General features: G+C 42.6%; 1 protein-coding gene across 4 annotated transcripts; it reads left to right on the top strand.

Moving 5' to 3' along the window:
* The first annotated feature begins 731 nt into the window (after positions 1-731).
* clcn5b (chloride channel, voltage-sensitive 5b) lies at positions 732-25,475 on the top strand. Of its 4 annotated transcripts, XM_063900561.1 has the most exons (17): positions 732-997; positions 2,117-2,266; positions 11,008-11,177; positions 11,739-11,838; positions 12,226-12,413; positions 13,039-13,161; positions 13,926-14,132; positions 14,508-14,588; positions 15,029-15,263; positions 15,830-16,005; positions 16,264-16,401; positions 17,830-18,016; positions 19,249-19,391; positions 19,758-19,907; positions 20,071-20,176; positions 20,320-20,536; positions 24,482-25,475. In XM_063900561.1, the coding sequence occupies exons 2-17, from the start codon at positions 2,128-2,130 to the stop codon at positions 24,570-24,572; spliced, it is 2,451 nt and encodes an 816-aa protein (XP_063756631.1). In that variant the 5' UTR covers positions 732-997; positions 2,117-2,127; the 3' UTR covers positions 24,573-25,475. The 4 variants fall into 4 exon arrangements, with proteins under 4 accessions (XP_063756631.1, XP_063756633.1, XP_063756634.1 ...); XM_063900563.1 differs by lacking the exons at positions 732-997; positions 2,117-2,266 and adding an exon at positions 4,445-4,682; XM_063900564.1 differs by lacking the exons at positions 732-997; positions 2,117-2,266 and adding an exon at positions 6,316-6,616.
* The last annotated feature ends 245 nt before the right edge of the window (positions 25,476-25,720 follow it).

Here is a 25,720-nt window from a genome sequence, read left to right on the forward strand (position 1 = left end):
CATCTACTGAACTTCTTTTTTTTTTATGAATACCAAACAAATTCAGTTTATTTTATAAGTAATTTAACTGACAAATCGTGTATATTTATACCAACACATGTCTGGTTTTCTGACGTAGTTGTACACAGCTTTAAATGGATCGTGTTATTTCAATAGATAATAAAGGCTTATTCAAAACCTAAAAACCCATGTTTTTATGTAAAAAAAAGTCACTTAATTAAATTAAAATTCTTTGTATTTAAAAAAACTATATATATGGAACGTGTTTATATTTTTAAAGCTAAGCCTTAATAGCACATTTATTATTGTTACTACATAATATTTTAATGCAGTGAAAATCGAAGAGATAACCGATTAGTCGAACTGCTCCACTGACCCATATGGAGAAGCATCGATAGCTCTTTCCCTGACTAATTTTCCTGCTTTACAGATTAACGTGTCAAGCAAGGCAGTTGCTGTGATGAGTCCGTTAAACCGGAAATAGAGAGATGAGGCCTTCAAAGTAAAATTTACAAAGTGACATCTCGAAAAAAAGAGGAGCGATTTAATGTAATGTAGACGACAAACATATAGGTATCAAATTAAGAGGAAACTAAGAGATAACTGTAAAATTATTTGTTGTAAATGCCTTCGTTTACAGCAGATATTTGGTACTTTAAATTCATCATCTACCTAACAGTTAGGTAGGCTCTAAACCTAACCGGAAGTTGTAGATGGTCTATTTTACTTGACGCTAGCTTTTTCAGTTTTAAGTGGCAAAAATAACACGTACTGCGGACAATTTCCATCTAGTTCGTCATTTGTGGCACCTTACCAACATGATATTAAACTATGGCGTCCCTTAGTACATTTCCTACGTTTTAAAAGCAGTTTTTTTTGGTCGGAGGATGACGCAGGATTTCTGCAAAGCGTCAAATTTACATTGGCTACTGTTGACATAATCAGTAAGAAGACGACAATCCGAGTCACAAGACTTCTTCTGAGCTGCTGCTTTCAGGTAAAAACAACACATTTTCTACCATTATTCCTTCCTTTTGTATAAAATAATGTAAAGTGGGTCGAGCAGGTTTACATTTAACGTAAGTAAGTAGGTAAGATCAACGGTTATTTGTGTCAGTTGGTCACGACAGTAAGGGCTTAGGCGAATGATCTTCTTTTCTATATGTGATTTTAACAGGGAGGCGTTTGTTCTGTTAATATTACGAAGAATAGTGGCGGCAATTGTTGCGAAAAGTTCCCTGTAACTGGAGCTGAGCTGGCATTACTGGCTCTGGTGAACCTGCAGTGGTTTAAGTAACTAAGTAGATTTACTCAATTACTGTACCTAAATAAAATGTTGAGGGACTTCACTACAACTCAGAGGTAAATAATGTACTGTTACACCACTGCATGTGTTTAATCATTTTACAGAGGTAGTAGAAGTACTCAGATCTTGTACTTGAGTAAAGTAGAAGTACTCTGTTCTTGTACTTGAGTAAAGTAGAAGTACTCAGATCTTGTACTTGAGTAAAGTAGAAGTACTCAGATCTTGTACTTGAGTAAAGTAGAAGTACTCTGTTCTTGAACTTGAGTAAAGTAGAAGTACTCAGATCTTGTTCTTGAGTAAAGTAGAAGTACCAGAGTGTAGGAATACTCTGTCACAGTAAAAGTATTCTAAATGTTCCTCCAGTGAAAGTAGAAAGTACTCTCCTCTAAATGTACTTAAAGTAGCGACAGTAAAAGTAGTCATTGTCTGATTGGTCCATTTCAGAATAATATCTCTGATATGTTTTATAATGATTGATCATTAAAGTGTTCTCAGAGCTGGTAAAGGTGCAGCTAGTTTGAATGGCTTTGTATACTGCAGGGTAGCTGCTGGATTTACTCCAGGTGAACTAAAGTCTGATTTAAGGGAGATTATATTTACCATCATTAATCCTAATCTGTAAAGTAACTACATAAATGTAATGGAGTAGAAGTTCAAAGTAGCATACAATGGAACTTCCTCAAAATTGTACTTAAGAACAATACTTGAGTACATCTACTTGGTTACTTCCCACCCCTGCTGATATAATCCGGATTAAATGGTTCAGGCAGTGGCTGTGTGTTTACTGGACTCTTGTTGTGTTGTAAACAGGATTAGAAGAGATGGAAAACCCCGGGTACCGCAGCGGCAGCTTTGACACTCTTCATCACCCCAGTGACGACGATGATGACGAGATGGTGGACATTGCAGGAGCCACGCTGGACTTCTCCAACGCTGACGACGACCCTCCCCTCAGCTCAGGTAACAGAGACGGTTTCCAGTCAAGCTCCAGAAACAAAAAAGGGGTTACTTGAATTCCAGTATGAGCAGGTTTTGGCAGATTCAGTAGCATGTATGCAAACAGAGAAATATTCCTTTGGTTGCACACATTTTGCAGTAAAGAGTGTAACCATCTCTGGCTCAAAACCAGCTGCTGATCCTTCTTCAATTTCATACCTCCTCTTCTTTATATGCCGTCATATCCTGCTCTTTACTATCTGCTATCTGAAACAGATATTTCACATCATAATCAACGACTGTGCAGCCTTTGGACTGCTGCAGTGATGCAGAAATCACACTTTTATTATCATAGTCTCAAGTATTCCTGAAGTAGAATTAGAAACAACATGAGAACACACCGTCCTGTGTGTATGTGTGCCTTTTACATACTTCTGTGAGTGTGTGTGTGTCACATGCTTTCAGTGAGTCGTGGTCATACATCTGATAAATCAGTTACTGCGTGTTGTCACTCGGGCACATGCTTTATTGACTTAGCGTTTGGGTTTGACTTCACCTTTAAAACCATTAAAGTGAGTCACTGGAATTCTGCTGTCCTTGGGAGTAGCTGGGTTTCTATACTGCCCGGTTACTCATGTCATCGTAATGTCACTCACCCTCCTTACGTACAACAAGCTCCAAAAAAAAAACGTCTTGTAACTTTGACTGTGCAAGATTTATCGCCCGTTAGTGATTGACGGCTGCTTTGCTTATATCATCATCATCGTTCAAGACCTCAGTGAGCCATTTAGAAGCAGCAAGTGGAGAATTAATCCAATTTAATAACAATATAATGTGATATAGCATGAAAGCAACTGGAAGAACAAATAGTTCTGCGACACAATGACTGAGGATTACTTCTGACTTGTTGTTGCAGAACGGGCTTTAATCATTTAAGGCACATTACCAGCGATTTGAGTCGAGTTCTTTGGGAAGTGTTGCGTCAGATTTGTTCCTGTTATTGCTCAAGTCATCATGACACAAATAGAAACCCAACTATCTTTTAAAATGTACCAAAAAACTAGATTCAAAGGCTTTATTTGCCAGTTTTTGCATTAAAAATCATACATTTCAGGCACCTTTTCCAATGCCACGTACAATATAATTAAATAAAACAACGCAAATTAGTGGAATCAAACTATGTCCATATAAAATAGAATATCATAAAACTAAATGTGAAATGAAATACTTTAGGGTACAATAAATGCAATATGAAATGTATAAATATGTGGATATGAGGACTATACACAGCTTGCAGAACAGTGATATGAGCTGCCTGGTTACTACTGAGGTCACAGTGACATCACCAGACTCTCAGTGTGCCAACAGGAAGAAAGTCTGCAGACGGGTTTGCAGCTTCTGGGGCGCCGCGTCAGCTGTTTGTAAACCGACAACCGTGTATTTCTAAAATTACACGGCGGGTTTGTGAATCCTAACCCATCTGTGTGTGTGTGTGTCTGTGTGTAGTGAAGTAGAAACTGGAGGATCAGCTAAACTGCAGTTCTCCTGATAGTAGTGCTTCGCTGCTCCAGCTGATTATAAACGGTGTCAGGCTCCGGGGAAATCAGAAGGCCAAGATAATTTCACCCTCCATCGTCCAACATTAAAGTTTGAAACGACTTCTGACCTATCTGTAACGGCACGAGGTTATCTAATAAGTCTCTGTGCAGGTGTAGGAAAAGAAACATGCCTTAGCATCCTTAGCAATTAGCATTTTATTTCCCATATCTTAGCATTTTCACTCCGCTTCTCCTGCAGTGGAAAGTGCTGCTCCCCACAGTCAACGCTCATTAGCGAGCCCTTGGACTCGTTGCCAAGCAGTTCCTTTTAAATCCATTCTCAGCACCGTGCTAATCATTCCTCCTTGGGTAACCTGTTGCTCAGGGACTCATTAGACTCTAATGTTTATTTAAGAGAGTTGGAGAGTTGCTAGTCTAAACACTGGACTGGGATTGTTACCCACAGCTATACGGAGAAGCTATTCTTGAGCAATATTCCTGGAAAGTGCGCCTGTTGTGTTCACCTTCACGTTAGGCTTTCAGCTAGTGTTTCATGCGTTGTAATTCCATAAGTACATTATGGGGTGTGAAGCCTACATCATATAAAAGATCCCCTGTCCCATGAAATCCTCTGCACTCTGAAGGTAGTCGGCATGCCTCTGCTTGTCCTGTGTGATATTTAGAAGAGCACAACGTCAGAGAAGAGGTGATAGCAGCGCCTGATAGCAGCATGAATGCATTTAGGACTAAAAGTATGCAGGCTGTTGATGGGACTCAACCTAAACCGGCTGATTTCCTCTTCTGTTTCATCGTCTTTTTGGAAATATTTCAAAGTGCTGACACCTCTCTACCACCTACATAATGAACTGTAGTCGTCATTGTGAAGAGGAAGCAGAAAAGTGGTAAATATGTGTTCTTTCAGTTCCTCGTTTCACTCTCAAAAAGCTGCACAATACTGGAATGAATATTGAACAGAAGGGAGAAAAAACCACATTAGGGTTAAAAAAAAAAAGATGGAGGAGTGAATTCCCCTTCCACAATGATGCAGCAGAATGAAGTGAATAACAGGCCAGCTGCAGTACAGTTTATGTGGTGCTCTGAATTGTTTTTCTGGTTTCGTGAGGGGTTTAAGGTTTCTTGGTTAGCTTACTCTGCTCTTTTAGTTCCCGGGTATTTATTGTGTTCTTTTAAATATGTTCCAGCTGCTTCATCAGCGACTATAGGGGATCATTGTTGCTAATATAGTTTGTATTGCTAGTTGTGTTGAACACCTGCTCCTGTTGTACGCCTTAGTGACAACAGGATGTAATGATTGACAGTTTGTGTGTGTGTGTGTGTGTGTGTGTGTGTGTGTGTGTGTGAGGCTTTTTTTTATTCTACCCAGTTTACTTCAGGTGGTCACATGTGTGAAACAGGAAGGCGAGGTGAGAAAAGAGATGGCAGAGGAAAGCATTTTAACCTTTAAAGAACAGACTAGCGAGCTTCAGAGTGAAACGTATCAGTTTCTCTTATCTTGCGCCCCTGGTTCCTGCAGAGCGTGGTAAAGCAGAGGTCATCCCGGGACATTATGAATTTCACAACAGCCTTAAAAATTGCTCTTTGGTCCATGAAAGGAGAGAGGGTTTTGCTCCGCTAACATATCCTTCCCTTTGCTGCAGAACCCTTCTTCACATGCTCGAATCAAAACAACCTCAGACTCCACCACAGGTGCTCCTCTAGTTCCTTTGACGGTGAATTGCTCATGAAGTGCAGTCGAATTGCAGCCGTGTGGTTATAGTGGTTCACTGCTAACCTTTAGAAGGTGTGACTCAAATGCTGAATGAGTAATAAATGAACCTCCAGCGCTGATGATTGTTGCTTTCTGTGACTGAGATCACTCGTAAAGGGTAATGATGCTTGCAAAGTATAAGGCTGTGAAAAGATATGATCTGTAGGGCTGGATCATTGGAAATAATGGAAATGATTGTTTTTATAAATCAATCCTTTGGTTTTTAAGATGTCAGAAAAAGGACATCACATCAAATTAAATGGGCAGCAGATCCTCACATTTCAGGGAAAGTAATCAGATAAAGTTTTGCAAGTTTGCTTGAAAAACTGCTTCAATTTCTTCCCAATGTCCAAAGAAAAAACATATGGTTCCCCTCGTTGATTCATCAAATGATCGCCTGCTCTAGTTTGAACATGATCACTTTATTTAAATGTATAAAAACAGCTCTGTTGTGATTGGTCCACCGCTTAGCGATGTCCCGCCCCTTAGCCTATCCTGACAATGTGTTGGAGCTCTAAGTAGTGATGTCACTATGTTGTGGAAGTAAACAAATGGAGGCAGGTTGGGGGAGTGTGGGAGAGAAACTAAATCTGGAGGGAACACAGGGATTAGAGCCTTTGCAGACCATTTACAGAACACCCTACAGGGAAAGAGCAGAGTAGGGCCCCTTTAATACCCAGCTGATTCTGTGTGTGGAAGTGGGTTAGATTAGTGTAGACCAATGAAAGGAAATCCCGGCTTGATAAAAACCTTCAGAAGTGTTTCCTTCCCTCTTGAATCTGATCCGTTTTTTTGTTGAAGTTGTCTCTGTAGTTTTCCAGAACTTTGCATCATGTCCCGTTACTTTCCGGCACGTGGAAAACTTTATCTCCTGGACGTAAAAAATAATCGAATCAACGGCAGAGACATTCCTCCTTTTATTCGATCTCCTCTGATGCAGGAGATATGATCTCAAACCCGTACTGACAGCCCAGCTCCACATCGACATGTTCCAGGGATGTTGTTGGTCGGCGCCGGGGGTCATGTGAGACGCCAATTCCCATGGCAACCAGACCTCGGGAGTTCAAGGTTCAAATCCTCGTGTGTGTGTGTGTGTGTGTGTGTGTGTGTGTGTGTGTGTGTACTCATATGAATCTGGAAAAATAGAATGTAACGTGTGAGTGTTAGTAGACTGTGACGCAGGCTTATGGCGAAAACAGGGGGTCCAGTTCTGTTGATATTCTGTGAAAATGTAAGATTATAGTGTACTCTGACACACACACACACACACACACACACACACACACACACACACACACACACACACACACAGCGCTGAGCTCAGCAGGACGTCTCTTGTTTGGAAAGAGCAGAGTTTATCCAGGGACTCTGTTCTGCTGACCGATTTTCTGGGAAGGATCGGCACTGTGCATGTTGAAATATACCTGGGATGTTTTTCCACTGCATTTGAAGATGTAGAAAGTGGAACTGCTGCTAATTTATTATTTAGTTTATTGAGTATTAACTAGATTAATCTTTTGGTCTTTGAGATATCAGAAATACTGACAAATGTCTGTTCCAGTTTCCTGCTCTGCTTGCACTTTCCATAGAAGTGACACAGATGCTTCTTACAGTGAATGACTTGCTATTCAGGGATTAACTGAACAGCTGCGATATTTCCCAATTAAGATACTCACATTACTGACATTCAAAATATGCCATTGTGACTCCAGGAGGCGGACTAAAAAGGTGTAAAATTACTTTAAAAGTCCCGACCCAACCTTTAATTTAGGCATTCATTGCTGCCAAAAGGATTTGGTTGTGATTTAGCCCTTTTCTAATTTAAGTACAGAGTGCTGTTTATCTCATAAAAGCCTAACTCCCACCTTTTTGTGTGAGAGGAAGTTAGCAAAACTGAGGTGATAACAGGATTAGGATTGGTGCGTGTTCTGTAGGTGTACTGTCTCTACAGCATTGAGAAACCGCAGTGTAAACAGAAGATTTACGAGTGTTTGGGTTTTTTTGAGTCTATTTATTTTCTATGAACTGAACGTCATTTCTTTTAAATGTAACATCAGATTTCTAAAAAAAAATTCATAATTTATCAGTGTTTTTTCTTTTATTGCGTAAGACCTTCTCAGTATTTGTTGTTCCCAGAAGGAACTGAATTGACAGTAAATTACTCACAGCCTGACCCTCAGGAGTCAAAAGGTGAAGCCCTCATAAACACAGAGCCCCCGTCTATACGCAGACAACCTCCTCAGCCAATCAGAGGAGCTCGCAAACCCTCAGGACCAATTAAAAACAGTTCCCACCAGCTCAGCCAATCACCAGCCACTTCCCGGGCGCATTAGCCAATCGATGCTCACTCCCACAGCTCTGCTGGAGTCCACTTCCTCGAGGAGCTCAGAGGAGGGAAGAGATTCCAGTTTGAGTTTCAGCTGCGACTGGTTTGTTGTGTTGAGATGGACTGGGAGTTCTGGAGCAAGCAGCTGGATGAGGAGGTGCTGGTGGAGGGCGGTGAGTCTGGGGGAGGAGATTTTTAAGATCTGCTGTCTGATACAATCTGGAGTTTAGGAGAAAGGCTGTCATTCTGCTGACACGGGCTGAGTAATACGTTTCTGTATTTTCCTCCCCTGTCTCCTGGCTCTGCTGCATTTGGAAATGGGTTGCAATTTGAAGTTTCCCTTCGTTGTGTTTTACCTTTTTATCTTTAAGACCAACCCAGCAGGCCCTGACTCATCATGTAGTAAATGTTTCTGTGCTGCATGTCAATGGTCACAGGCCATTTAGTTCCTCTTTATTCGATCTTAACTTTGCAGCTGGGGTCAAACTGAGGTCTGTAGCGCTGACGTCACTTTGTAATCCTTTTTCCAAGAAAGAAGTGAATATTTGAATCTTCGGATGGCATGAGTCTGCTTTCTCTTGGTATGATTTGGCTCGTGTTTGTCGTTCTTTTCCTATTAATAGACACTTTTTTTGTTTGTAGTTAATCTTTTCCGGTGTGTTTGGGTTATGTGATTGTGTTTGGGCTACCATGAATGAGTAACAAAGGTCAGTCCCAATACATGAGGCTAATCCACTGTAAGAGCACACAAGGACAACATGTGGTTATCTTCAGCCATTCACTCTATAAAAACAACACAGTTTAAGCTGGACCTATATAAGCAGACAAACTACTTTATGAGGGGTCTAAAGAGGCTGGGGAAACATGGGGATTTATGACACGTGACAAGAGAAATTCATGTGCAGATGACATGATATTTGTGTTTTTAAATTGGGTTAGAAGAAATTGAATATAAAGCTCGTAAGTGACACTTTTTGATGGCCAATAACAGCCCAAATATTCATACATTTTCCATGAATTTATTAGCTAAAGCATGCATTTTGAAGTAGAGCACATCCATTTAAGAGGGGAAGGTAAACGGCTTTAATATTCCAGATCTTTTGCAAGTGACAAACCGGTTAAACTACAAGGAAGCAAAGCAGAGAATAATTGTTGCTACATTCTTCAGTGTGCTCTCTAACACCTGGATCTGGTTACTTGTGGGGTTTTATTACCATCAGCTGACTGTCATGGCCTTGAAGATGGTGGTGTGTTGCGTAAATCGAGAGTAGATTGGTTTCACGGTAAAAGAAAAGACGTGTTTCAGGCTGGGTTTTAAGGGAGAGTTGCATGTTGGGGTGTCGGTGACAGAGAGGGAGAGACGGAGCACATTTCATGCTGTCGTTCGGCCGGCACATTCTTGGAGCTGATCGTAGTTTAAACCAGTCTAACTCGTCAGCTCAGGTGTAAATGCTGCTTTTGTTTTAGTGGATGGATGTTCTGCTTCTCTGTCAGGTTAAACAATGTGGCGGCTGAGTTAGTGGAGGAAAGATGGTGGAGATTTAGATTCTAGCAAAGAAGAAAAGCTACATTTGGACAGCCATTCTCCTCCTGCAGGCACAAAATGTGGTGATCTTTCTAAAATATAATTCCAAATAATATTTTTAATTCAGCATCTTTTTAAGAGTTACAAACAACTTCACACGGTTGCAAAAAAATAGCATTTCAGCACAGCATTGAAATCAAATCACTCAATTAATACAAGTTGAAATGGAAATAAAATACACGTTTTTAAGTGATTCCTAAAATAGTTTTGATTATTAAATCTTAAGGTATGTGATTAAATAAGTGTCACTGACCTATTTAATCATAAACCTGTCGGTGTTTGCATGTCACTTTCTCATCCCAGCATTCCCATTTCTCCCATTACAATCTCCTCCCACAGACAGGAAGCACCCCCCTCCACCACAAATGACCATTCTGAATATATCTATCCATTTATCCTCAGATGAAAAGCCATTTTGCTCCCGGCTCAGGCGATTGTTCCTGCCCCAGAATGACCGGCTTCCACTCTGTTGTCGCTCGCTTCCAATCGGTGGAAGTCACCGCTTCCTGTGTTGCTTCCTGTTTCCGCGCAGGGCTGCTTCTGATTGGCCGCCGCCTGCTAATTGTTGCTGTCTGCGGCTGAAGCGCTGCCACGTCCTCAGAGCTCTTTTGTTGTGGGGCTGATAGATCTGACCCCATCTGCCTCACACACTCTTTAATAGTGTGTGAGGCACAGTATCTGTGCAGCGGGCTACAATGCACATTTTCTGCTCCTTCTCTTTGTTCAGTCAGCAATAATAGTGGGTTTGCTGCTGCTAGCACTTTCTCAAGGCTTGTGGGTGTGTGTGTTCGGATGTATGTGTGTGTGGGAAAGTATATTTTCAGATGGGCATGTTTGCATCAAGATTGTTGCTTCTGGTATATCCATCTTTGGAGAACAGCACATGTTATTCTAAAGAGAAATCTACATTACATTGAACTGAGCTTCCTTTGTTCTAGTTTAACTTGATTTTGAAGACATTTTGCTGCACTATCAAAAGGCTATGAGGTGAACTCTTGACAAATATGGGGTTTTTATACTCCAATAGGATCCTACCTCTCACCCTATATCTCATATTCATAGTTCCTGGAGAATAATTGTAGTTTTGGAGGATATTTGTAGATGAAATTCAACTTCAAACCCGTTTAAAATCTGATTTCCTTTAAGACTTTCCCCTTGCAACACCATTAGAACTAGGTTTACACTGTTAGCTTCAATGCTAAGGTTCAAAGGAAGGTGAAAAGAGTATCCTGCTTTATATGTGTGTGTGTATTTATACATGTGTTTCTATTTGAAATGAATACTGCTGGGTTTGAATGAGTTTCCCCTCTAGCTATACTCTTGGCTGTGACGGTGCAGATTATAGATGTAGGAGTAGATGTTACTTGGAGTTTATTAAAGTCAAAGTGTGGGAAACTCTGCTGGACTCCTCTCTGTGTGAAGCAGGTCACATGCTCGTCTTTAATGTACAACTATGTAAAAGTATGACCTCTCCTGACCTCAGAGAGCAGGTCAAATCCACACAATATTTAGATCATGAGGATGATAATATGATCCTCTCTCTCTCAGGACCCTATGAGGAGCCCAGCAGCAGCAGAGCGGCCGGGATGAACGGGAGCGGCCCCAGCAAACTGGTGGACCCCCTGGAGGAAACGCTTCCCGGGTTGGGGACCTACGAGGACTTCAACACCATCGACTGGGTCCGAGAGAAGAGCAAGGACCGGGACAGACACAGAGAGGTGTGGGGGAGAGCGCTGAGGGGGGGAAAGAGTTTAGAAACCTCAGCTAGATTATCATTATTCAGGATTTTTGGGTTTCAGTGTAACATCTCTCTCCTCGTGCCTTGCTTAGAGTTCATATTTACAGCTGCACAGATTCACGTAGAAGCTGCAGAATTGAGGTGATGTAGTTTGTTCTTAGTAGCTGCTGAAGTGCTGATGCTGGTTTTCCTACAAAGTTCAAGAAATCTAAAAATAAGAGGAGGTCAATTATGATGATAGATTTCTTTTAATTACAAGTTTGGAGAATATAGTAGAAAGAAAATAGAAAGGGAAAAAAATGTGGAGGAAAAAGGTGATCATTTTGAAGAAATAAGAGGGAATTCTAAAAAGTCAAAGAAAGGTTGATAATATAGAGTCTATATTAGTCTATATTGTAGAGTCTATATTATCAATAAATAGAATTTATAAAACCTTCCTCCTCCTCTTCCTTCTCCCCTTCTGCGTGGCACTATCAATCCTCTTTATTGTAATGTAATTCAAGATATGCTCATACTGCTCTCCTGGTCTTTATGTCCACAGATCACCAATAAGAGCAGACAGTCGACGGTGGCTCTGCTGCACAGCGTCAGTGATGCCTTCTCTGGATGGCTGCTCATGCTGCTGGTGGGACTCATGTCAGGTACAGATATTCCCCCCCTCCAGTCTGTAGACTCACTCTGTTTAATGCCTGTGGAAGGAATCAGTTTGAACCTGCTGTTTCATCTGAGAAACTGGGGCAGAAAAAAGACTCATTGAAATGTACACATTATGTCCACTGTGTACCTGTTCACTCCTCTCCTCTTGTCTCTGCTGCCTGCTTGAAGGTAATTCACATGCGGTGACAGACAAGCAGGTGCAGAGCAACAACACTGCTCTGAAAATAGGCAGCAGGGTGACATTTCGTAAGAAAATTATGCTGGGAAGCCAAAAAAGTTTCGACAGAGGCACCGCTAACCTAGAAAAGAACATGTAAAACCTGCTCTCTGCATCCTTCCCTTTCTCCTGACCTCCTCTTCCCCTCCTCCAGGTGCTCTCGCCGGCGGCATCGACATCGCCGCCCACTGGCTGACGGACATGAAGGAGGGGATCTGTCTCGTCGGCTTCTGGTTCAACCACGAGCACTGCTGCTGGACGTCCAACGAGACCACCTTCCAGGAGAGGGACCGCTGCCCCCAGTGGCAGAGCTGGGCCGAGCTCATCACAGGGACAGCAGAGGTACAAAACACATTTAATCCAGAGGGAAGTGAATGTTTTGCACACTTAGAACCATGGTAGTCAAGCTAGCAAACCTATGTTTGCAGAGGGAAAGATGGGATGATAAATGCAAATGTCTTGGCTTTAAATGTTGGAAAACTCAATGATTTCCATGCACTATGAGCTGGTCTCGGTTTTAATTTGTCCCATTACCTGAAAAGAGTTTCTCCTGATAGAAATGGGCCAGTCACTCACTTTTCTGTCATAGATGGGGCTTTAGCTCCCTCTGCTGGTCGTAAGCTGTCACGACGCCACAGAAGCTGGACTCCACTCAATAAACTTTAGAGCAACAAATCATGCCAAATCAGTTTAAAGTGCTTTACAAAAAAATGGAATAAACAACTAAAATGTGCAAATTAAGAGAGCCCACATGCATTCATACACCAAATAATACATTTACATACAACCATATACAATGTAAACGTACCGTACAAACGCGGTGTGTTTATTTATTAAGTGTTAGATTAGTAGACAAACTGTTTCATTATTGAGGTCCATAAAACCTGAATATTCCACATCAAGGAAGTCTTTTATGAATACAATTTGTAACTTAATCCCATTTGTGTGTGTGTGTGTTTCTCCTCAGGGTCCCTTTGCCTACATAGTGAACTACATGATGTATATCTTCTGGGCTTTACTCTTCGCCTTCCTGGCCGTGGCGCTGGTCCGGGCCTTCGCTCCGTACGCATGCGGCTCAGGAATACCCGAGGTAAAGCTGCACTCTGAATGGCTTTTTATATCAATATAAACCCCGACGTGTTCACTTCATACTTCATTATTTGACCTGTTAGTGAACATAAAGACCCGTCCCTTGAATTTTACCACGTTACTCCAGCAGGCTTTCATTATTTTAATACGTTTTCATACGTGTAAACAGTTTGCAGATGTTTGGTTTTTACTCAGAGGTGTGTTCGGACAGCTCAAGACTCCCTAAAATATGTGTAGTTTTTTCTTTATTTGATGTGAATAAACATTCTGTCCTTCCTTTTCCCTACAGTCCTCAATCAACTCTGATTTGTTGACATCCAAACTGCAATAACACAGATACTGAAAGACACTGAGGCTCTCTGCTCTCCTGCCGTCAGTGTTGACCTTCTCCTCGTCTCCTTTGTCTCACTCTTTATTTCTGAGCGAGTGAAAAGCCGGAGATGTGCTTACTTATTTAAAGTGTAAAACCCATGACACATCCAAACCGATTCACCCGTTTCATACACACAGACCAGAACACACAAACACAGCTCTTCCCTGCAAACATACACTCTGAACCTCTCCGTTACTTTCACACAAAAAACGTCCTCAAGTTAATTTAGAGGAACTTTCTTTCACTCAGAGGTCAGACAGAGGTCATCCGGCCCACGCACGCAGGATTAACGGCTTATTTGGAAGAAAAATGTCCACAAAACAAACTGAAATATCACCCCTTCCGTTAGTTTGTGAACTGATGCTTCTCCACACACTCCTTTTGCCCCTCAGATTAAAACCATCCTGAGTGGCTTCATCATCCGCGGCTACCTGGGGAAGTGGACCCTGATCATAAAGACCATCACCCTGGTGTTGGCCGTGTCCTCGGGGCTCAGCTTGGGGAAGGAGGGCCCTCTGGTGCACGTGGCCTGCTGCTGCGCCAACATCCTGTGTCACCTGTTCACCAAGTACCGCAAGAACGAGGCCAAGCGGAGAGAGGTGCAGCGGGAGGGGGGTTTTTAATGCTGGCTCAGGGGTTGGTTGTGTCAGTTTAGCTAGAGAAATGCTCATTTTGTTTCGGTATTCAACCTTAAAAGGATATTTTCTGGGGAGTTGGAGTTGCTTTCCTTTGAAGCTACAAGACTCCGTTGCACAGAAAGAGTCATTTAACTTCTCGGAACAGTTTGTTTAGTATCCAAAAAACTAGAAAAACAGTCGTTAAGGAAAGAAATCATTCATTTTGGGGTTTTTAATTTGGCTTCATCACAGAACCGCTGGTTAATAAAAAGGAGAACACAGTGTTCCTCTGTTTCATGGCTGTTTGATTGTCTTCTCAGTTCCAATAAGTGTGTGTGTGTGTGTGTTTTCCTGCAGGTGTTGTCTGCAGCAGCGGCGGTGGGTGTGTCCGTGGCCTTCGGTGCTCCCATTGGAGGAGTGCTGTTTAGTTTGGAGGAGGTGAGAAGGCTGAGATGTCCTTGTCCGTGCATCAGCAGCTGATGGTCTGGATATAAATGTGTCTCAGGAGCTTTATAATCTGTCTACAGCAAAACACCCTGTGCAGTTTAGGGATGAGGATAATAGTATTTCTTTAAGGAGACTCCCTTTAGTAAAAATGCTGCTTACTGAAGCAAAAAATAAACCAGCTGAGCTCTGAAATGCTCATTTACTCATGATTTTGCAGTTTTGCTGAACAAAAAATCCAGAGTTTGTTTATTTTTTGACAAATCAATGTGATGCAAATGATTATTCCACTGCGTTTATGAAACCTCAGAGGGTGTTTGCTGAATACAACCAGCTTTTTACACACTTTAGGGACTTATTTTAGCTTCCACTGATAGACTATTATTGACTTTCTGTGATTTCATATATCCTTTCTGTCCTATTCTCTCCTCCAGGTGAGCTACTACTTCCCTCTGAAGACGCTGTGGCGCTCCTTCTTCGCCGCGCTGGTCGCCGCCTTCACGCTGCGCTCCATCAACCCGTTCGGGAACAGCCGGCTGGTGCTCTTCTACGTGGAGTTCCACGCCCCCTGGCACCTGGTGGAGCTGGCCCCCTTCATCCTGCTGGGGATCTTCGGGGGCCTCTGGGGGGCGCTGTTCATCAGGGCCAACATCGCCTGGTGCAGGAGACGTGAGTGCTGTGTGTGTGTGTGTGTTCTGTTGAACACTCTGAACCCCCGACAGTTTTAGGGCTTTTTTAGCTCCTGTCATCATTTACTTACCGTGAGGTCATTGGTCATGCATCGCTATGGAAGCAGCACGATCATGGCTAGTAGAGAGAACTCAAACATGTCTTTTGTACACCGTCATGATGCCTAAATCATATAAAGGCAATTTTAATTTATTTGACCATTTAATTCACCAAAAATAAGGAAGAAATGGTTTCACAGTTGCTCAGAATTCTGCAAAATATGATGTGTGATACCGGATCTGGTGAGTGTAAACTGTATATTATTTAAGTAATAAAGTCATGATGGTAAAATATCACATGTTAAGCTTCTAGTTATTCTCACTCTTGATGGAAATTAGACAGAAATATGACATTTCTGTACAATAATGTCAGTTTTGAAAGATTCTTTCTATGAGAAATGTTGTTATTTTAGTGATTTTAAAAAGGAAAAACACACCTTCCAAACCCTTTTCCTTTTAACGATTCCCCAGTATGCCTATTAAAGCCTTCCCCTTCCTCCCTGTAAGGTAAAACCACCCGTCTGGGTCACTACCCCGTCATGGAGGTGCTGGTGGTGACGGCGGTGACGGCGTTGATCGCCTACCCCAACAGCTACACCCGCATGAGCGGAGCGGAGCTGATCGCTGAGCTCTTCAACGACTGCTCGCTGCTCGACTCCTCGCAGCTCTGCGGATACAAACAGGTGGGAGGAGGATCTGTATGTGTGTGTGTGTGTGTGTGTGTGGGCGGAAGGGAGGAGTGTTTGTTTTGGGAGAGAATAAGTGAAGTGTGTCATTTTCATTCCTAATAGTAACCAAACATAGAGAGAGGGAACCGTGTCACATCTTAGATATTTACTTAAATTGCCGCTTTCTATTCCTCACATGTTGTTTTTTATATCTCACCCCCTCCTCCCTGTGTTTATTTCCCTCTCCCTCTGTGCCTCCCCCTTCCTCTGCAGTTGAACAACACAGAGACCGCTGTGGGAAACAGCCTGGCGGACCGGCCCGCAGGAGTGGGTCTGTACACGGCCCTCTGGCAGCTGGCCCTCGCCCTTATCTTCAAGATGATGATCACCGTGATCACCTTCGGCATGAAGGTTCGTCCAGACATGATGCACACACACACACACACACACACACACACCCACACTGCTCAGTACTTCTGGAACTCCTCTGGGATCGATGAGGTCGATTGGAGCTGATGCTGGTTTTGGTTTCTTAGGCTATATGTAATTTTTTTCTTATTTCAGTCAAACAAACTGGATTGAAGTCTTACGAAAAGGCATGTTTCCTCGCCTTGTTTAACTTTTACTGCCTGTAAAGAAATACGTTCTTTAATTTGAGCGAAGTTCACGTACGGACAAACCAAGTCAATAAATAAAAAGTAAAAAGAACATTAAATACAGAGGCAAGACATCCACGGTAAGAAATACAAAACAGCACTATAAAAAACAAGTGCACCTATAAAATATGGAACGAACGGCCAGGAATAACATTAATAAAATTGCAGAAATGAAACATAACAGTAATTATCTCCCCAACAATGACTGAAGGAGCAGCCAGGAATAACAATAATAAGCTGGAAGAGAGCGTACATTACCCATAATGCATCCTTCTCTATGCACTCAGCATGTGAAATTGCATGGAGGACAGCTGTCTTTAATATTTCTGGAACCAGATTGTGACTCAGTCATTAGGCGGCCTGACGTGACGTGTAATTAAAACTCTGGGAGGCTTCTCTGCAACATGACTCGCACGCATGGACTCACTGTGGGTGTAAAATAAAGAGAAGAGGAACGGCTAATTATAGTGATGATAGCAAAAGCATCGTAATTAAATTATAATCTGCCTTTAAAGGGGAGGTTATACTCGCTTTAATGCTAATTCTGTCCTTAAATACCTTTAATAACGTGTTCAAAACAATGTACTACACGTTTATGTAAATACTAAATAGTGGAACTCATTAATTCTACCACCTAATATTATAATCTGACTTTTACTTTATTTATGTTCTCTTTATTATTACCTCTGTAAAGTGACTTTGAGCATCTGTAAAAGCGCTTACGAAATACATTTATTATTATAACATGCTATTTACAATGTATTACATATTTATAGTCTGCAGGGGAACTTCAATCCCACCCTTACAGTCATTCTTTGGACAAAATCCATTAATCAGACGCATAAAAAGTGCCTTAAAAAGAAAATGAGAAGCCCCCTTTGACTATTCATTTCCCTTTTTCATATAATAAAAATGAATTCTGAATAAAATTAGGGAATTCCTGAAGATTATAGACCAAAAAAACATCCAAAAGCTTGAAATGTGGCACTTTTGGAAGCGTTAGGGGCCGTTTTATTCAAACAATCGTGCCGCTAAACTTCCATAATTCTTATCTTGCTTTGCAGGGATGCAATCAGCTTGTGAAAATCAATAACACTTCTTATAACTAAATCTCAGCTGCTCCTCAGCTCTTATGAACCTCTGTCTAACACGTCCTCTCCTCCTCCTCCTCCTCCTCCACCAGGTCCCCTCCGGGCTCTTCATCCCCAGCATGGCGGTGGGAGCGATCGCGGGCCGGCTGCTTGGAGTGGGCATGGAGCAGCTGGCCTACTACCACCACGACTCGTTCCTCTTCAAAGGGTGGTGCTCCCCGGGGGCCGACTGCATCACGCCGGGGCTCTACGCCATGGTGGGCGCCGCCGCGTGCTTAGGTGAGGCGCCAGCTTAGGGGGTTAATCTGTTAGAAAGATGATTAAATGATAGTAATACACTTTATTTGAAGTGGGGAAAAAAAGAGTAAAACAGGAACGACAAACTGAATCAAAACTCAGACAGATTAAGATAAAAACGCTGAGAAAACATAAAGATCAACTTATAAAAAGACAATTAAAGGCGTAACATGTCAATTAAAACAGCAGGTGGATGTAGAGGTAGGTGCTAGGCCATAAAAAGCTCTGTATACAAATAAAAGACTTCAAATTTGATTTCTAGAAAAGAGGTGAATGCATCCTCCTTTGAGCAGCGTGTTTCTTGCAGGACGTCCTGACAGGGCGGAGGTATTCTGAGCATGGTAACATGTTCAGGGAATGTGTTGGCGTGTCAGAGAGCAGCTGGGTGTATGTGGGGACGTCTGGACTCTGTTTCTGTCTAAAGTTGGAGCTCTTGTCGAGTAGATCTCTGACAGAGTTTCTTTGTCTCAGGAACATATTTCTGTCTCCATTAAGGCACATTCTGTACTCGTTAGTAGCCCTCCCCACACTGAATCCAATCTGACTTCAAAGTGAAAGATGTTATTCTTTCAGCTCCTCTACAATCTGTCTCTGTGTGTTACGTCTTCACACAGTAAACGCTTTCAAATCACGGTGTACCCAGAGGCCGTCTGCCTTCCAAATATTATATTTAGTATGAAAAATGACCCGTTAGTTGCTCTAAACTCCTCAAATCTGCTGCGGACAAACTGAGGGCGAGTACCTAACAATAACACTTTGAAAGTTTAACATCACATGAGGAATCAGGCTTTTTAAAGATGTAGAAAAGCGCTGACAGAGTTGTCTTCCAAACGACTTCATGGATACCAAATACGCTATTCAGTAATATGTCTATTAAATAATATAAAGAAAGCCTCTTCTTCCCCCCCCCCCCCCCTGCTGCGGGACAGTTTCCCCGTTTGATAAATAAAGTTGTTTCTTCTTTAAAAACCTTTTCATTGGTTGTAAAATGAGCCATAACTCTGAGAGAGGAAAACTGGACAGTAGCGTCTTAGTTGTCCTCCGTCTCACGCTGAAGACATGTGAATGCAATAAAATATCTCTGAATGACCCCGCTATTATAACCGAGAGCGTATAATCATCTCCATGTTCTAACCGACAAAAGAGAACTTGTTTTTGAACCCTTGACAACCAGTGGACCCCCTCTCTCCCCCGGCCTCCCTCTCTCTCCCCAGGTGGTGTGACTCGTATGACAGTGTCCCTGGTGGTCATCATGTTCGAGCTGACGGGGGGGCTGGAGTACATCGTGCCCCTCATGGCCGCCACCATGACCAGCAAATGGGTGGCGGACGCTTTCGGGAGAGAGGGGATCTACGAGGTGTGTGGTGTGTGTGTGTTGTGTGTGTGTGTGTGTGTGTGTGTCACATACATCCTGGCCAAAAAGACACAAATAAACCCGGCTTTTAACAAGATATGTAGAAGCAAAACTGGGGAAAAACAACCATTTAGGGACTATTTGTTTCAATAAAAGCCCACATTAACAGCTTTTAATGCCACTATTCCATCACACACACACTGGTCTTAATTATAGCATATTTCTATGAGATGCCTGCCTAATTGTACACATGTAGTGTAATTATTGTAAAGGGAAAGTACTTGTGGGGGCGGGGCTAATCCAGACACACAGGCTGCTGGGGTGTGTGGTTGACTGTGCTTTTAAAACATGGTGCTCCCTCCTCTGCAGGCTCACATCCGGCTGAACGGGTACCCCTTCCTGGAGGCCAAAGAGGAGTTTGAGCACAGCAGCCTGGCGGTGGACGTGATGCGGCCCCGCAGGGCGGACCCCGCGCTAGCCGTGCTCACGCAGGAGAGCATGACAGTGGGGGAGGTGGAGGTACGGAGTTAAACACGGAAAGCACATGTGGTTATGTTAAATCAGAACGAGATTATACACCCAACCTGTGAGGAGAGGGCGACTCTCAGCTGTCAAAACTGGTTTCCTTTGTCCTTGTGGATGTCGATCTGTATTTTCTATAACATGCTCCTGTTCTCCACAGACCCTGGTGGAGAACACTCACTACAGCGGCTTCCCTGTGGTCGTCTCCCAGGAGTCTCAGAGGCTGGTGGGATTCGTACTCAGAAGAGACCTGCTCATATCTATAGGTCAGGACTGCGTGAGCTGTCCGTCATAATAGGAAATAGCAGATTTTTTTAGGGGAAATTGGGTTTGAATTGGGTTGTGTGGCTGTTGCTGTATTTCATAAATGATCAAGGTCCTTACTTATATCAAATCAAACTCTCCTCAGATAACGCCCGGAAGCGTCAGGAGGGCATCGTCAGCGCCTCTCAGGTTCTCTTCACCGAACACGCTCCGGCTCAGGACCCCGACGGCCCCCCGCCCATCCGCCTGCGAGGCATCCTGGACCTGAGCCCCTTCACCGTCACAGACCACACCCCCATGGACATCACTGTGGACATCTTCAGGAAGCTGGGGCTGCGCCAGTGTCTGGTCACACATAACGGGTGAGAACAAACTCGGGGAGCGCTTGATTTATGGACTGTTTAAGCTATTTCTGACGTCAGAAAGGAAGAAGGGGGGACGGATAGACGGGAGGAAAGGTGGACGAATGTATAAACTGACCGCTGTCCCACGCATGTAGACATTAAAGTTAGACAACTCCAGGAAATTGAGCTTGTAAAGAGCTGGAAGGAGGACATGCAGGAGGTCATGCTGTCAGGTGATGGATTAAAGGAAAGGAGGCACAGGAGTTAGGGAGGGAGACATGGAGAGCTAATGGAGGGAGGAGCAGGGAGGGACGATTCTTCAGGTACATTTACCCACATCTCTGACCTCATTACCATTAACTTTACGTCCTCAGAGCTCCTTTCAGACACACTATGCATTAAGCTCATGGGAAGCATCCGTGTTGTTGCCATGGAGATGTTTTTCATGTCGCTCGTAAAATTATATCGCCCCGCCGCTTTAAGCACGATGATTTATGGACTGCCGGGGAACGTGAGCTGAGAGCTATCGCTGCTGCTCAGCACTGAGAGCGTCTTTAAGAGAGGAGGAACATAAAATCAAAGATGAGGACATTTCCCTCCCAAAACCAACCCTTTCAACCGAACCAAAGTAGTAGTAAAAAGTCCCACACTGCGTTTGTTTATGTACTTTTAAATAAACCATGTAAAGCTTTAGCTGAGTAGTAAAACGAACATTAACTATTAATCATATCATTTTCCTGGAACAAATACTGGGCACTTTTGCTTGAAAAATATTTTAAAAACCACAGATTTTCATATTTTCTGCTGAAAACATTCGAGCCAGGTTATCGCTGTTTGTTGGTGTGAATCCATCTGACCAATACACTTTAGTAAATCCACAAATAGATGCACAGCCAGGAGATAGAGCTGTTTGTTTTGAGAAGAAGCAACCCTAAAGCTGCTGGAAGTCACTTAAAAACATGCTTTTAACCTCTCCCAACATCGTTATTTTTCTCTTTGTTTGAGATCCTTTCTATCACACACACACACACACAGCTTAGAGTACCCTGAACAAGTGTAACGATATAAGCGTCGGTTTCTGTTTGTGCCGATCTGCTTCGAACACACACGGAGCTACGGAGGCCCAGAGAGGCAAGTGAGGAAAGTAAAATGTGAGTGCTGTCATACTCATATCAGCCACAAGGGGCCACTAGTCCAAATTCTAGGCTTTAAAGCGTTCAGGTGTATCTTTGGAGTTTTACACCAGGTACATTAAGTGCATGTAACCAAGTGTGCTACATAAATGGAAAACATGAAGACATTCAAACTCACTTGGAAGAAAACATGAAGCTAATTAAGTATTTGACGGGACAAAACTTTGATTTTTGTTTTTGTTTTTACACACGAAAAAGAGAAAATTAAAATAATTTTGACGAGATTTTTCTTTCTTTTTAAACTATTTTATAAATATATTTTTTAAATAACTAATAAAAAATCTAAATAAAACACATTTTAAAACAAATTCTTTCCCACCTGATTCAATGATGTAAAACTAAGGAACTTGGAAGGATTATCCTCCGGCAATCTTTTTTAAAATCACACACACTTGTTGCACTACTTTTCGGCCTCTCTGGGCTTCCATACCGTATGAATTCCCCCACAGGATCGGAAGCAACTCGTTGACTCGAGTTAGTCTTGGTCTAACTGGATAAACATTGAAAAAGGGGACACATGGAACAGTTGATTTAGGAGAAAATGGGAAACAAACTGTAAACTAATCTTAATTTGTCAAACCAGCGGAGGGCCCTTTAAGATTGCATCTGCAGATCTGTAAAGTTCCTCGATGCATCGCCTTGCGGTTACACATACGAGTTTAAACTTGAATTCAAACCAAGTCAAAAAGAAGCGGCTGTCAACGAAAGCCTCAGAAGAGCCCGTGATTTAGCTTTACAGGCATTCATCTGCCGCCCCCAGAACATCTTGTTCAGGTTCCCCGGGGCCGTTGCGCACAGCTGCTGAAAGGACCGCTGACAGACTCAACGACTTCTTCAGGACTCGCACATATTCCCCTCAGATGGGCCGCTGGGTCGGCCAACACTAGGAGGCTGAAACTATCCCAGAGTGGATCCACGTGTGAAGAGGAATCACACGTTTCTTTCTGGGTAAACGGGGACAGGAGAAGGCACAGCGGGGGATGTTTGAGCTTGAGGGGGAGAGGGGCAGAGGAGCGTTGTCCTGATGAAGCGGGTTATGCTGTCTGGGAATGACACCGTGACCTAGAGCAGCGTATGATCTCCGATTCCTCCAATGGATGCTGTTCATTTTATCGCTCTGACTGGCCACAATGGTATTTTCCCAGAATGTATTTATTCAAGTCGTTATCTTTAGCTCAAGGCTGACTCCGTCATCAACTGTAGCCACCATACACCCCCCGTCTGGGTCTCTTTTTGTCAGCTAGTTACGGCACACTTTGGAAAAGAAGGGTTGAAACATGAGACGTGATTCTGACAGAAACATCCTCCGTCATCCAGCCTTGAAACTTCTGAAGAGTGCGGTTACTTTTTATTTGGCTCTTTTGTTTTCCGACTGGGTCACATTTCTGAGCCTAAATGGTCTGTCGGATCATTTGTGTTTGTGCGGTATTTTCTCAGCAACAGAGGAATCCAAGGGGAAGTCATTCTGAGAAGCTATCCGAGTTTCAAAGCTGCTTGGTTGTTTTATTCCGTGTTTTTGTTCTGGGCTGTTGAAATGTTATCATGTGTTCGTCGTCATTTTCAGCTGTGGTTTCTACAGAGTGCTTTTAGTGGGATTGATAACAAAACCAATGAACACATTAAAGGTGTCATAATGTTAAATGATATACAGTACATGTTATTTATTGTAGTACAATTTGCACATTTTTGCTTTAACTTATTATTGTTTATCTTTTTATTGCCTATATTTATTTTTACTTATGTTTATTTTTATTTTTTGAATATTATATTTATTTCTGACGTTTTTTTTTAGTAGTATTTTTCCAATTCTATATTTTCAGTCAAATCTGGTGATTCATCTCGGCGATAAATCATGTTAAGTTTTGCATAAATCTTTCAGTAGCTAGCTTAGCATTAGATAATCCTGATCAAAACATACAAATCTGAGTTAAAAGGAACATTTTTAGCTGAAGGTATAAAGGAGTTCTCTACAGTTTATGTTTCGCAATACTAGAGAAACAATTGAGAATTATTAAATTAAGTGCTTAAAGAATTCTGGACATGGTTCTCTTTAAATCAATCTATCACATCTATTTGTAAAGTGCATTTTATTAAAACCCTAACTGCTGAAAAGAGCAGTAGAAACCAACGTTTAAAGCTTTTAACTCACAGAAAAATGGTGTAAATTATACTAAGGAAAACCCATTTTAGCCACAAAAGCCAATTACATGCTAATGCTAACGCTAACGTTAGCCCCACAGGCTCCTGGCAGTAACAGACCTGGCTCGGTTGTAGCAGTAGAACCCCACAGTGTGTTAAACGGAAGAAAAATAAGTGTTTTGTGGACCAATAACTATCACAGCGTTTTATATCGTCCTTCAAACTTGACATCGTGTCTCTTTAATGCACGATTAAATTGTTCCTCCAGCACACATGTTCAGTGTCGAGACCTGGTTGCGTTTTGTTTAATGACCTGTCAGCCGTCCAGGAGACCACGCTGTTGTTTTCAGCTCTTGAGTGGACTCTTGTGTGATGGTGTTTGCAAGCGATGTGTCAGCATTAATGTGCGTGCCCTCCTCTCCTTTGTTTACTTTGTGTTTGCCTGTCGCTCTCATCCCCCCCGCAGCAAGCCGCTTCCCCTCTGGGACGGTAATAAAAACAGTCAGGAACTAGAGGCCAGACCTCGGCTCTGCTTTCTCTCCGTCCTCTTGACTTTCCGTGACGAAGCAGACAAAGTATGATGTGAAGTAATCTGCTTTTTTCCGTGACTTTGTGTTCTGTGTGTCACCAGGAGGCTGCTGGGAATCATCACCAAGAAAGACATCCTGAAACACATGGCGCAGATCGCCAACAGAGACCCGGACTCCATCCTCTTCAACTGACCCTCCTGTGTAGAGCAGCGGAGGAGATTAAACACCAGCTTGGAAATGAAACGCACCTTTTTTTTGTACCTCTTGAGCTTTCAGAAAGCTTCGGAGCAAAGTAAGTCGAGCTCCATTTGCACTGGCGACCAGAAAGAACAATGGACGTTTCTTGTTCCTTTTTTTTCTGGGTATCATGGAGGCGTTTTTTGGCTTTTCCCAAAGAGACTGCACAGAAAAACCTTCAGAAAGGATGACTCATCCTCGCTCGTTCAGGAGGACGTAGCGCAGATACACAGGAGAAATAAGTCAGTGCACACCTGCTCCTTTATTTGACTTCTTCCATTCTTTATTTTCTCCTTTTTGCTAAAGAAATGTGACTCCAAGAAGCAAAAAAAAACCCCTTATCTCCTTCACATTAACAGAGTGTGCATTTAGTGGGAGTGGGAGGAGATGATCTGGGAGTTTTTTGGGGGGCTCCGTGCTGCCCCGCGGCCGTCTCTGCAGGCCCAGACAGAGCGCTCCGAGCTGGACTGATGGATGCATGAACTCACCCCCTTCCTCTCCTCCTTCCCTCCCCCCCTTTTCTCTGAGGGAGCCTCGGGGTGGATGCATACAGGAGTGTGAGAAGAGGATCTCATACACACACTTTACACTCCATAAAGACCTTGTGACAGCCTGGGAACCACAAACGACTCCTTATCCTTTCTTTATCCAGAACTATGCAGTGCTGTGTTGCCAGGCAGACTCCGGACGGCAACACGGCAGTTTTACTATATAAAACAATTAAACACATGCTGAAAAACCATGTCATGCCTTACGGAAGGGTGTGTGTGTGTCAAAAATACAGAGAATCATGACACGTATGTTAATTTATGTATATGTACAATTGTTTGTCCCACTAAATTATTTCACTGACTTCAATGTGTGTGTGTTTCTTTGTCCTGTTAGCCAACACCGATCAAACAAAGTACGAATTGAGTTTAATCTCTTTTTTAATTGATTTTATTTGTTATTAGATAGAAAAAGGGTAAGAGGACTGAACTTATTTCAATTTTCCTTCTTTGATATTGTCTTTTCTTCCAGGAAATGTAGCCAATGCTCATGCTCAGTGCTAGTGGGGATCCTAATAAAGAGAAGAAGAATAATAATAGTCTCCATACATTTGC

The sequence above is a fragment of the Eleginops maclovinus genome, chromosome 14 (assembly GCF_036324505.1).
Source record: "Eleginops maclovinus isolate JMC-PN-2008 ecotype Puerto Natales chromosome 14, JC_Emac_rtc_rv5, whole genome shotgun sequence".
In the NCBI taxonomy this organism is placed as follows: domain Eukaryota; kingdom Metazoa; phylum Chordata; class Actinopteri; order Perciformes; family Eleginopidae; genus Eleginops; species Eleginops maclovinus.

What these genes read in the sequence shown, in the direction of transcription:
- clcn5b (XM_063900561.1), top strand. Translation starts at nt 2,128, where the DNA reads ATGGAAAACCCCGGGTACCGCAGCGGCAGCTTTGACACTCTTCATCAC. An exon ending in CGACCCTCCCCTCAGCTCAG is followed by an intron (nt 2,267 to 11,007) that starts GTAACAGAGACG and finishes TCTCTCTCTCAG; the next exon opens with GACCCTATGAGGAGCCCAGC. An exon ending in TGACAGTGGGGGAGGTGGAG is followed by an intron (nt 19,908 to 20,070) that starts GTACGGAGTTAA and finishes TGTTCTCCACAG; the next exon opens with ACCCTGGTGGAGAACACTCA.